At 38.9% G+C, this 12,832-nt stretch overlaps 1 protein-coding gene across 3 annotated transcripts in view; it reads left to right on the top strand.

Annotated features, from left to right (window-relative positions):
• The window catches only part of LOC150089255 (dynein intermediate chain 2, ciliary), a 317,847-nt gene that overhangs the window by 91,901 nt on the left and 213,114 nt on the right, over window positions 1-12,832 (top strand). For all 3 annotated transcript variants that reach the window (XM_090388583.1, XM_090388589.1, XM_090388593.1), the window contains one exon: window positions 6,376-6,508. In XM_090388583.1, coding sequence (XP_090244709.1) covers window positions 6,376-6,508 — 133 coding nt within the window. The remainder of the gene's footprint in view (window positions 1-6,375; window positions 6,509-12,832) is intronic.

The raw sequence follows: 12,832 nt of genomic DNA, 5'->3' as shown, positions 1-12,832 counted from the left end.
GATAGTGACTGGAGGGAGTCCAAGTAGTGTGTATGCGGGGAACATTGTCGAGGCCATGTTATGTCAAGGATCTGGGTATATTCTTACCACGTGTACGCCATGTCCAAAAATTTCATTACTTCATACAGCATGGCCCACCCACTTTTTCTTACTATTGAATACACCATGAATTGTGAAACTAATAGAGCAAACTTATCTGCGAAAAGATCTAAACCTCCCAAGCACTTCCTAATTCATTTCACAAATATACGTGGTCTCATTTCTAATCTTAACGATGTCCATTTCCACTTGCAATCTGCCAAACCCCACGTACTTTTTCTGACAGACTCTCAGTTATCGGTTGATTCAACTACTGCTCATCTCAGATGCCCAAATTATTCTCTGTATGATTCCTTTCGCCTCAAAGATGGTACTTGTGCATATGTCCGTTCTGATATTCCCTGTCAGAGACTTGGAAATTTGGAATCTCCTCTCTTTGATCTTCTCTGGCTTAAAATCTCTCTCTACCTCATTATGTCAAATTCATCTGTTGTCTCTACTGTTCTCCCAACTCCACTAATCACTTGGAGCTCTTTGACTTCTTCTCTTTGCAACTTGACTTTCTCCAGTCCAACTTTCCTAACAGTGAGGTAATTTATCTTGGTGATTTTAATGTTCACAACTCCAGCTGGCTTCCTTTTTTCTAGTCACACCGACCCAGCAGGTCGAGATGCTGAGGCTTTTGCAATTACTAATGATCTTGCACAGATTGTTCATTTACCTACAAGAATACCGGACAATCCTAATCATACAGCCAATACGCTTTATCTTTTTCTCACAAACAACCCTTCTAAGTACACGGTCGATGTGAGAGGTCCTTTAGGCACTTTAGATCACAACTTGGTGATTGTCTCTTCTCCAATGGAACCTTTATCTCATGGCTATTCCCAACCTCGTGTTGTTTGGCCTTACAAGAATGCAAAATGGGATGACCTGCGAGACTTCTTTTCCTTGGTCGGATTACTGTTTCAAAACTTCTGATGTCAACGTTTGCTCAGATCGTGTCAGTGAAATTATTCTTGCAGGAATGGAATCCTTTATCCCACACTCCACTTTAAAATCTCGTCCTTTATCTAAACCTTGGTTTTCCAATAAATGTGCTAAGTCTGTTCAAGAGAAGAATGTTGCATATCGTAATTGACTTGTTTCTAATTCTTCAGTTTCATATTCTGCCTACACCGAAGCTCGCAACAATTGTAAAGCAGTTATTAATCAGTCCAAACTAGAGTTTGAACAGGCTAAGAGTAGAAAACTTGCTTCTTGCCCTAATGGTAGCCGAGCATTCTGGTCTCTTGCCAAAGCTATTGGCCGCAACTTTTGCCCATCTCTGCTCCCACCTCTGTCCAAACCAGATGGCTCTGTTGTCACTTCAGCCAAGGATAAAGCTGACCTGCTAGCATCCCATTTTTCTTCCAGCTCATGCATTAATGATCTTGGTAAAACACTGCCCACCATTCCCAACACGCTCCATTCAATGCCTCCTGTGGTCTTCCGTCAAAAGGATATCAGAAGGATTTTGATGAATCTTGATGCTAAGAAAGCTCCAGGTCCTGATGGTATTTCTCCACTTGTTCTCAAAACTTGTGCTCCTGAACTTACTCCTATTCTTTGCCGCCTTTTTTCACTTTCTTATTCCAAAGGTGTTTTTCCTTCTGCTTGGAAATTTGCTCATATCCAGCCAGTTCCTAAAAAGGGTGACAAATCCCTCCCATCCAATTATCGTCCCATTGCAATTACTTCTACTCTTTCTAAAGTAATGGAGAAGTCAATTAACCGCCAACTCTTAAACTACCTAGAAACCTTCCGTCTGATCAACGATCGCCAGTATGGATTCCATCAGTGTCGATCCACTGGTGATATTCTGGCTTATGTTACCCATTTATGGACTAATTAAATGGAAAGGTTCGGTGAAACACAAGTAGTTGTTCTTGACATCTCAAAGGCTTTCGATCGTGTTTGGCATAAAGGTCTTCTAAACAAGCTTCCATCTTATGGTTTGCCAACTGTTTTTAGTAATTGGTTATCCAGTTTTCTTTCTGATCGCTCAGTGAGGATGATGGTAGATGGCTCTCTGTCTTCTAACTTCTCCACTAATGCCGGTGTCCCCCAGGGTTCATTTCTTCCCCCCACTCTTTTCCTCTTGTATATTAATGACCTTCTTCCATTGACTGGAAATCCTATCCATAGTTTTGCCGATGATAGCACATTGCATTCCACTTTCCATTTTGAGAAACCTTGTCCTGCTCAATCAGCTTCAACTTTTCAAAAAATCTGCTACCAATTCCTTAAATGTCGATCTTCAGGTAATTCTCCAGTGGGGCAAAGACAACTTAGTTGATTTCAACCCTTCTAAAACTCAGTCTTGTCTTATATCTCGCAAAAAGGATTCTTCTGCTCCTATGCTTATGTTTAGTGACACTCCGATTTCTAGGCAAAATGATATATCTCTTTTGGGGATTACCCTGACTTCTAATCTCTCTTGGCACAAACACATTACAAATATTGCTTCCTCTGCATCTAAAAAACTTGGTTTTCTCTTTTGCTCTCGGTGTTACTTTTCTTCCGAACAGCTTCTCACTCTGTATAAATTGCAAATCCGCCCTGCCATGGAATATTGTTCCCACATCTGGGGTGGTGCCCCCTAAACCTCTCTCAGGCTTCTTGATTCCATTCCGAAGAGGGCAGTTAGGTTAATTAATGATTCATCTCTAACAGAGTCTCTCCACTTGCTTTCTCATAGACGTACTGTTTCTGCTGCATGCCTCTTCTACAGATACTTCCATGGGAACTGTTCTTCTGAATTGGTTTCTATAATTCCCGCTCTCTCTTTCAAAACAGTCCGAACACGTGCCGCCACCAGCCATCATTCATTTACTGTCCAACTTCAAACCCACAGAACCAACTTTTCATCTTCCTCATTTATTCATTCAACTGCCGTTTTCTGGAACAACCTTCCTTCATACGTATTTCCTGAAAATTATAATCTACAGAAGTTCAAGTCCAATGTCAACAAATATCTTCTTTCATCTTCTCAACCTCCAACCCAAGCATGGTACCAAGTACTATAGGTTCTAATACCTCTCGTGTTTGGGGTTCACATGAAAAAAAAAAAAAAAAAAAAAAAAACCTTCTGCCTGAATACAGGCTGCACATCGACATCTCATGGACTCGCAAAGTCGATGCCAAATTCCTGGCATGTTTCTTATTGTCTCACAACCTGCCACAATTTGATTGCAGAAAGTTTCCACATCAGCTACCTGAGTCGAATACACCAATGACTTTAAATGGCCCCATAAAAAGAGAAATCTAGGGGGTTTAAATAAGGTGAGCATGGAGCCAGGCCGTTGGTTCACACCTCTACTTCAGGAGTCATAGATCTTGGTTGTCCTCTGTCGGCAGCACAAGGTGTAAAGGTCCCATGTTTACAAAGGCAGCAGTGGACACCGTCAAACATTTTCCTTTCTGGATATCTTCGTTCTGGGAACCTTTCATGGTACAAATGACGAGCCTCAAGAGCAGTGCTGTCCGTCAAACTGTACATAAAGTGCATGTCTGCTTGCTCCTGATTTGAGTACATGGTCGGAATGGAAAACCACCAGTTTCTGTCAGTACCTTGTGATGAACAAAATCACCTGCGGGAGATAAAACATTCTGGTTAATAACTCGGAAACCAAGTATTTCCGGAACTATGTTGATATAAAATATTTTTATTGTCTACATATGAGGAACTCATTCCTGAAGTTATGCTGTGTATTTTTGAGACACCCTGTATATATATATATATATAATAACAATATACAAAGGGTACTAGGAAAGTTTTGCAATATGATGCAACAATGAATCACACGAAGCTGCTTGTTGCTGCATGTTGAGACATGTTCATACGTGCATAGTAGCCACCGCGCCAAGTCGATGGGCTCAGTTATTCATTAGTAGTGAGAGTGTAAAGTGCTTGTGATGGCATCGTGGTCACGAAATGAGATAAGGACAGTTTTGCGGTATAATTTCGTGCCTGGTATAACCATAGACCAGTGCTTAGAAGAAATGACTCTTGCACTAGATGATGATTGTCCACATCATACAACGATATTCAGGTGGTATAGAGAATTCCAAAGGGGAAATTTCACTCTGGAGGATTCTGAGAGGCCGCGAAGGCTACGAACGTCAGTTACGGAGGAAAACGTTACTGCTGTGAGGAAAATGCTTGACGAAAACAGGCGAGTGACCTACCAACAGATAGAGGATACTTTGGGCCTAAATGCACCAGCAATTCGTTCGATTCTGCAAGATCATTTGCACGTGAAGAAACTTTGTTCTCTCTGGGTGCCGCATCAACTGACTGAAGAGCAGATGACACGACGTGTGACTTGGTGCCGGGAGATGTTAAAAAAGTTTGATAAGGGACAATCTCGGTATGTGAACAACATCGTGACAGGTGACGAGACTTGGCTGTACTATTACGATCTGCCGACCAAGGCTCAAAACAAAGTTTGGGTCTTTGATGATGACGACACACCCGTAATTGTCAGAAAATCCCGATCTGTAAAGAAGAAAATGATAGCTGTATTTTTCAAATCGAGTGGAATTGTGGAACGTGTTATTTTGGACACGCAGAAGACAGTCACAGCTAAGTGGTATACTGAACAATGCCTGCCTAAAGTCATTGGATCTATGAAGAACCTGCGGCCAAAGTCAAGAATGGACACCTGGTACCTCCATCACGATAATGCTCCAGCTTACCGCGCCAAAGCCTGCACCGAATATTTGACCACGACAGGACTGAAACTTCTCGAGCACCCTCCCTACAGTTCAGACCTTGCTCCCTGCGACTTTGCACTGTTCCCGCATGTGAAAATGAAGCTAAAAGGGAGGCGGTTTTCCAGTGATGAGGACCTTCTACGGGCTTGGGACAACGAGTGTGCTTTACTCCCTAGTGAAACTTGGCAGAACTGGTTTAAAGATTGGTTTCAGAGGATGGAGAGGTGTATTGAATGTAGAGGAAATTACTTTGAAAAAAATTAAATAAACAAAGCTGTATTGCAAAACTTTCCTAGTACCCTTTGTATATATAAATTATAGATGTATGAAATATGAAAAGGTTAGGTGTAGTGGTAATGCATAAATTGCCAATACTATTAGAAATATAAGATAGAAGGAAGAACAAGGAGTAAGTATAAAGTATTTAAAGACCTAATGGATTGCATGTGAAAGAATTAGGTACCAATAAATTATAATTGAATGAACAGTAATAAGAAATTATAACTGAATAGACAGTAATAAAAATTAATAAAGTATTATCATAATAAATAAATTACAAATTGACCTGGTTGCTAGTGGGGTTAGTAATATTAATAGTATTTGCCATATAGTGCAAGGAAGCCACAGGATTTTGCTGTGCTGATTATATGCTTTGCTGTGCTGATTTTGCGGATTTTGCTGTGCTGATTATAAGCAGATATTATATGCTTTGCTCCTCATATAAATAACTATCCAGTTGAATTTTGAATTTATTCAAACTGGCAGCCTCAACTACCTGTGAGAACAACTTGTAACAGCAATCAACAATTCGCTGATTGCTGGAACAGGAACGCTGCCTGCAATCTACTCTAAATGTCTTCTCCCTGTAATTTGAATTGTGTAGCCCCTAGTTTTTTAATTCCTTATAAGAGGGAAAATTTCACATTCATTCATTCATTTTACTAACCTCTCTCAGAGTCTTATAAACCTCAATCAGATCACCTCTGAGGCATAAATTCAAGTTGAGGAAGGATGGTTGCAGGATATATGTGTAGAAGTTTGCCTTCATTCAGCACAGCAGGTGGTTTATTGTTGGAACAGGCTGCCATCTGTTGTTGTTGTGGAAGTAGATGGGTTGATTAAATTCAAGGGAGAACTAGACAAATTCTCAGAGGGTACAAATGGGTGAACTGTTTTTTTTTTTAATTCTATCTATGTTTGCTTTCTTGCATAATTTGCCCTTACTACTACTGCTACTACTATTATTAAAAGGAGATCATGAAAGTTAAAAGTAAAGTGAAGAATAGTATGAAAAGAGCAAGCTAGAGGCATGAAATCCAAAAGATTTAAGAAGAAGATAGGTACATCAAACTTGTTTTTGCACTTGGAAAACAGAGAGATATTTTGCAGGTGTATTTCCATGACTTTTTTTTTTGAATGGATACACATTTTCCAGGTATATTTTTTTTTTTTTTTTTTTTTGGTGCCATTATTAAGACCCTTTGAAAAGTATCCTGAATAAATAAATATAATAATAAAAATAAAGAAAAACACCAGCCAGTTTAGTTTTACTGATATTCTGTTCATTTCTAATTGTAGAAGTTAGCTTATTTGCCTGTTGCCCAGCCTAATCACACAGCAGTGCTATATTGCATAACTGGAAGTGTGTTACATAAAAGTTTAGCAGAAGAGGATAGACCAGAATCTGGTAAAACTCCAGTGTCACAGCAAGGTTGGTAATAATAATTGATTTTGTGCAACACAAAAACTTTTCATTTGTTCCTCAGCTTGAACACATATACTGTAGATTCTTAATAACTCAAAGTTGAAGGGGTAAGAAAAAAACATCAAGTTATTGAAAATTCACCTCATTGAAATTTACTGATTTTATATGAAAAATAAGTTATTGTACAAACAAAATTTAAGAAATACACTAGGCCTTATTGATACCTAGTTTTATATTCAAAAATAAAATAAAAAAAAATAGGTTTTTAACTATAGAACTATGTTATACCATATTAAAAATATACTAATTATATTAAAAAATGTAAATTTAAATTTATGCACTTGGTTTATTTTGAAATATTTTGTGTAGTACATTTTCCGTATGAATTCCAATTCCACAATGTCTTCTGTATGGTTTATTTTAGGGAATTTAATTTCTGTAGCAGGGGAAGACCAATAAATCTGTGCAGTAAACCTTTTGACACAGTCCACCAGTTGCAATCAATGCTTATAAAATAACCAAATGAGACTTCTTTGTTTCTGCCAAAAGCAGAAATGGTAGTATTCTGGCCATCACCTGAACATTTAAATCCTCCTCATTTTCTACAACAGAACTTGTTATTGGAAATCCAGCTAACCTGAAACAGTTTGAACATGCATTTTCAGTAGTAGAGTACTGTGCTTTGCTTCCTGTTTCTTACAGCTTGCAGTAAATTTATTTTAAGACCATTGCTAACCTCAGTCAATAAATAAAATAATTTTACTTTATACAAGGGGATAATCACCTCCTTATCCCTGCTAGCAAAATTCTGTGTACTACTGACAAGACCCCCATGAGCTGCTCTGGCAGCCTTTCTGCACTGTTGAGAAAACTTAATATCTGACAGCACAATTATTCCCAGGTCTTTTTCATTCTCCACTTCCATGAGTGTAGTACTGCACAGTTGATATGTTACTCTGGGGTTACTGCTACTCATATGCAGTACTTTGCATTTGTCAATTTTAAACTTCAGTTGCCACCTCTCAGCCCATCTGCTCTACTTTTCTAGACTCTGTTGTAGTGTAATGTCATTACTGTCATTAACAACCCTGCCAACCTTCATATTGTCTGAAAATTTGGACATTAAGCCTGATATACCTTTGTCACTATCATTGATAAATATAGAAAACAAAAGTGGGCCCAACACTGAACCCTGGGAGGCTCCATTAATAATATTAGTCCACAAAGAGCAGTGTCAATTGTTTACCGCTGTCTGTTTTCTCCCACTTAACTATCCCTTTATCCATAGCAGCAACAGGCCATTAATGCCATACTGCCCCAATTTGTACAGCAGTCTTCCATGTGCAACAGTATCAAAAGCTTTCCTGAAATCGAAGTATATGAAATGAAAACTATTTTTTGCATCCAGTTCCTTTGTGACCACATCATAATGTCCAATCAAATTAGTCAGGAAAGCTTTAACGAACCCATGCTGTGTCTGAAACTGGTTTTCGACCTTTTTTTTATTAATGGCACCCTTAAGTAATTTATTTTATTTTGTGACTCCCCTATTCAATTTTCTGCCTGTTATATCTGATTCTCTGTGTGTGTATGTGTATATATATATATATCTAATATTTAAAAAAATATGTTATATGATAGTTATTATAATAATATAATTATGAACAAAATTACAATTCATAATACAAATTATATATACTTATATAATAATTTTATTCTTTATATAGAGGTTCTAAATAAACATCAGTTATAGATCACCACAAAGTTAAAAAGATACTGCACAATGGATACTGTACACCTTTTTTGTAATGAAAAAAAACTATAAATATAAAAAAGTAATAAGTTTAAGTAACTTAAACACAAATTACATGGCACCTGTGGAATGTTTTTACGGAACCAGGGTTGAAAACCACTGGTCTGAACTATAACTGCAGTCTTGTCTAGCTAAGAGGTCTGTAATTACTCTTCACCCTTTGATCCTCCTTTGTGGATTGGAGATACATTTGCACATCTCCAGTCTGTGGGACCTCCCCTGATCCAAGGATGCTCTCATAATTATGGCTAAAAGTTTGCTTACTTCCTTTGCTGCTAATATAACTGGATAGATCCCATCCATCCCAGGTGCCTTTCTTATGTTCAACTTCAACAATTTCTCCTCCTCTTGGCTCTCGTTTATTACAAAATCATTTAGCTCACTGCCAGAGTTTGGTAAGCTTCTGGCCTCCACTTCCTTACAGACATTCCTCATGTGTCAATGTAGATTAGCATTAGCATTAGTAGAGGCATATGATGCAAGAAAGCAAGCTTATGCAGCATCAGCCAAAATAAAAAAACAACAACAACAACAAAAAAAAAAAAAAACACGTCCATTTCACCCCTTCATTCGTTCGAAATACCTGTCCAGTTGAGCCTTAAATTTTTTTAAGCTATCAACTTCCACAACAAGGGATGGAAGTCTGTTCCACCAACCAACTACCCGCTGGCTAAAGGCAAATTTTCGCACATCCATCCTACATCTGTCTTTCCTCAATCTGAATTTATTCCCTCTCAGGTGATTATTCTGAGCAAGAGGAAGAATCCCATCGGCATTGAGCATGCTCAAACCATTCAAGACTTTATACACCTCTATCAGATCACGTCGCCAGTGCCTAGTTTCCAGACACTGTAATTTTCACAACTTAAGCCTTTCTTTGTAAGAGCAACCCTTTGTTCCATTCACTAATCTTGTTGCCCTTCTCTATACTCGTTCCAGCAGCTCTACATCGTTCTTGAAATGAGGGCTCCAGACCTGTATACAGTATCAAGGTGTGGCCTGACCATTGCCTTATACAAGAGAATAATCACATCCTTATCCCTGCTAGAAAAATTCCTGTATATCATTGACAAGACACCATAAGCTACTCTTGCAGCCCGTCAGCACTGCTCAGAGAACGTCATATCTGCCTGCACAACTACCCCCAGGTCCTTTTCATTCTCTACCACTGTCAGTATAGTACCACAGAGTTGATACATTGCTCTGGGGTTGCTGTTTCCCATATGTAGTACTTTACATTTGTCAATGTTAAATTTCATTTGCCACCTCTCAGCCCATCTGCTCGACCTTTCCAGATCCTGTGGCAGCAGCATAGTGTCAGTAGTGTCCTTAACAACCCTGCCAACCTTTGTATTGTCAACAAACTTGGGCATTAACTTGATATACCATCATCAATATTATTTATAAATACAGAGAACAATAATGGACACAACACTGAACCCTGAGGGACTCCACTAATAACATTAGTCCACGATGAGCAGTGTCCATTGATTACAACTCTCTGTCTTCTCCCCCTCAACCACACCTTTATCCATAGCAGCAAGTTGCCTCCAGTGCCACACTGCTCCAATTTGTGCAGCAGTCTTCCATGTGCAACAGTATCAAAAGCCTTTATAAGGCTTTTGATACTGTTGATACTATCAAAAGCCTATAATTACTTGTGTCAGCCTTTGATCCTCCTCCTTTGTGAATTGGGGTCACATTTACACATCTCCAGTCTATGGGTACCTCCCCTGAGTCCAAGGAAGCTCTCATAATTATGGCTAAGGCTTTGCTTACTTCCTTTTCTGCCTCCTTTAATATAACTGGATAGATCCCATCCACCCCAGGTGCCGTTTTTATGTTTATCTTCAACAATTTCTCCTCCACTTTACTCTCAGTTATTACAAGAATATCTAGCTTAATGCCAGAGTTGAATATACCTCTGGCATTCCCCTCGCTGAATAACTCCTCATGTGTGAATGTCGATGCAAAATATTTGTTTAGTTTGTTAGCTACCTGAGCAGGATCATCAACAGTAGAACCATCAATATCAAGTGGACCAATCTGATTCATCTTCTTCCTTCTAGAGTTTACATAAGTAAAGAACTCTTTGCTGTTTTTCTTTGCATCCTTTGCCAAAGATTTCTCATAATCTGCCTTTGCCTGCCTCACCTCCTTTGTGACTTAGTTACAGACAAGCTTATATCTATCATAGGCTTCTGTGTCACGTTAATTTGTATGTATCCCATGCATTTTTCTTCTCTGCCATATGTCTCATTAGTTCATCTGACATCCACTCAGGCCTAAACCTTGAACAATATTTCTTAGTTGGTATGTAAAGCCTAGTAGCTTCCAAGATAAGTTCTTTGAATGCTTCCCATTTTGAATTTGCTGTTGGTAACATAAGTTGGTCCCACTGTATAGAATTTAAATACTGTCTCAGACCATTGTAGTCGCGTTTACAAAAGCAATAACCCTTCCCTTTACCCCTGATGGTAGTTACCTCTTTGAGTAAATCCCACTTCAGCACACTGTGATCACTGCCACCTAGTGGTTCCTTTATTTGCAAATTCTTAATGCATGAAGAATCACTACTGATAATCAGATCAAGTATATTACTCCGCCTTCTGAACATGCTGATGTAGAAAACAATCATCCAATAAATCCACAAAAGCCTTGCTAGTGTGTGATTGACCAACCCATAAATTCCAGTCAATATCTGGGAAATTAAAATCTCCCATTATAAGACTCTCTGATTTACTGGCCCACTCTATTTCCCTGTACATTTTCTTATTATATTCATCAGAGTCATTAGGCCTATAGCACACTCCTACTCTCAATTTTGATCTCCCAATGCTTATGTCACACCAAACCGACTTGACACTGCACTGTCCAGCGATGTCGACTGGCTTCACTTCCTTGGATTTTATGTGTTTCTTAACTAATAGCATAAACCCTCCTCCCTTCCTATCGTGTCTATCCTTTCTGTAGACGTACTCCCCAAATTCCAGTTCTTCCCTGTTAACAAGTACATCAAATTTTTTTACCAAACTCCCAGCATTGGTGTACACGCAAGTATACATGCACTTGTTCCCATTCTTAGCTACCGTAACACAACCCGTGTGTTAAGGTAGCTAATGGGAAGTTTTTTTTTTTTTTTTTGCTGATGTTGCTGAGATTGCTTTCTCGAATCATTTGCCACAACTACCACTAAATACATGATACAGATATGAGCAATCAGTCATTGCAGTCTCCTATTTTAAAACTTAGTAGTAAATTGCCCTACTTTTCATTAAGTTGAACCTTCTAAAGCATTTAGGGTATAAGCCTCAAGCTATGGGAGAGAGGCCCCGCGTGCCAAGCGAATTCGAGGTCAAGCTATTTTTCTGCTATATATAGAGTGCTCATCAAAAGCAATTAAAGTTATTTCTAATTTCGTACGTTTCTGTTAGCAGCTTTATTTTTATATCGTTCTACACTTAAAAGCCACAAGTTAGAACAGAGAAAGGAAACTCAACTTTCTTTATTTATCCATATATTTCTATTTCCACTAACCAACTAACACTTTAACCACTTGGCCTCCTAGCGGCACTGCTCCTGCCTCCCCGTCGCGGGGCCGGAAATCTTGGCAGGTAAGTCCACTTGCCAAGGGCTAAAAGGAGCAAACATGGCAAACACAGACCATCAGGATATTGAGAATGATAATCCAAAGAGACAAAAGGCTGATCGGATGGAGCAACCTTGCCCATCGTTTTTAATTATCCACTCTCTTACTAGTCAGCCCATTAATAAATTGTCTCCGTTTGTCATACAAAAACATCTGGAGAGTATTGCAGGATCTCCCAAGACAGTGAAGAGACTGCAATCAGGAGACGTATTAGTAGAAACCACCAACCACAGACATTCCGAGAAGCTGTTACAACTTACAAGCTTTGCTGGCATTCCAGTTAAAATATCTCCACACACAACCCTAAATTCATCTAAGGGTGTGATATCCAGTTGGGACTTACTAAACGTCACTGAGGAAGAAATAACCCAAGAGCTGCAGGGACAACACGTAATTGAAGCAAGACGAATAATGATTAAAAAAGATAATGAACTTACACCTACAAGAAATATTATTCTCACCTTCAGTACACCCAACTTACCCTCCTCTGTAAAAGCAGGTTATTTACTTTGTCGCATCCGCCCTTACATTCCAAACCCTTTAAGGTGTTACAAATGCCAAAAGTATGGCCACTCACAAACTGTATGCAGAGGAGTTCCTGCCTGCCCTAATTGTGGATCCTCAGATCACATACAAAGTAACTGTACAGCTACAAAAATGACCTGCCCAAATTGCAAAGGTGACCATCCTGCATATTCAAAGACATGTGAAAAGTGGAAAACCGAGAAGAAAATAGTAAAATACAAGGTTGAGAACAAAGTAAGTTACCCAGAAGTGAGAAAATTACTTGCTCCTTCTATAACCAAAAATATGACCTATGCCAATGCTGTAAAAAAATATCAGACAGTCTCCACTCAAACTGATGTAA

This window comes from Mastigoproctus giganteus, chromosome 2 (assembly GCF_048544385.1).
Source record: "Mastigoproctus giganteus isolate SK-2022 chromosome 2, ASM4854438v1, whole genome shotgun sequence".
In the NCBI taxonomy this organism is placed as follows: domain Eukaryota; kingdom Metazoa; phylum Arthropoda; class Arachnida; order Uropygi; family Thelyphonidae; genus Mastigoproctus; species Mastigoproctus giganteus.
This window is presented reverse-complemented; position numbering and strand designations above follow the sequence as displayed.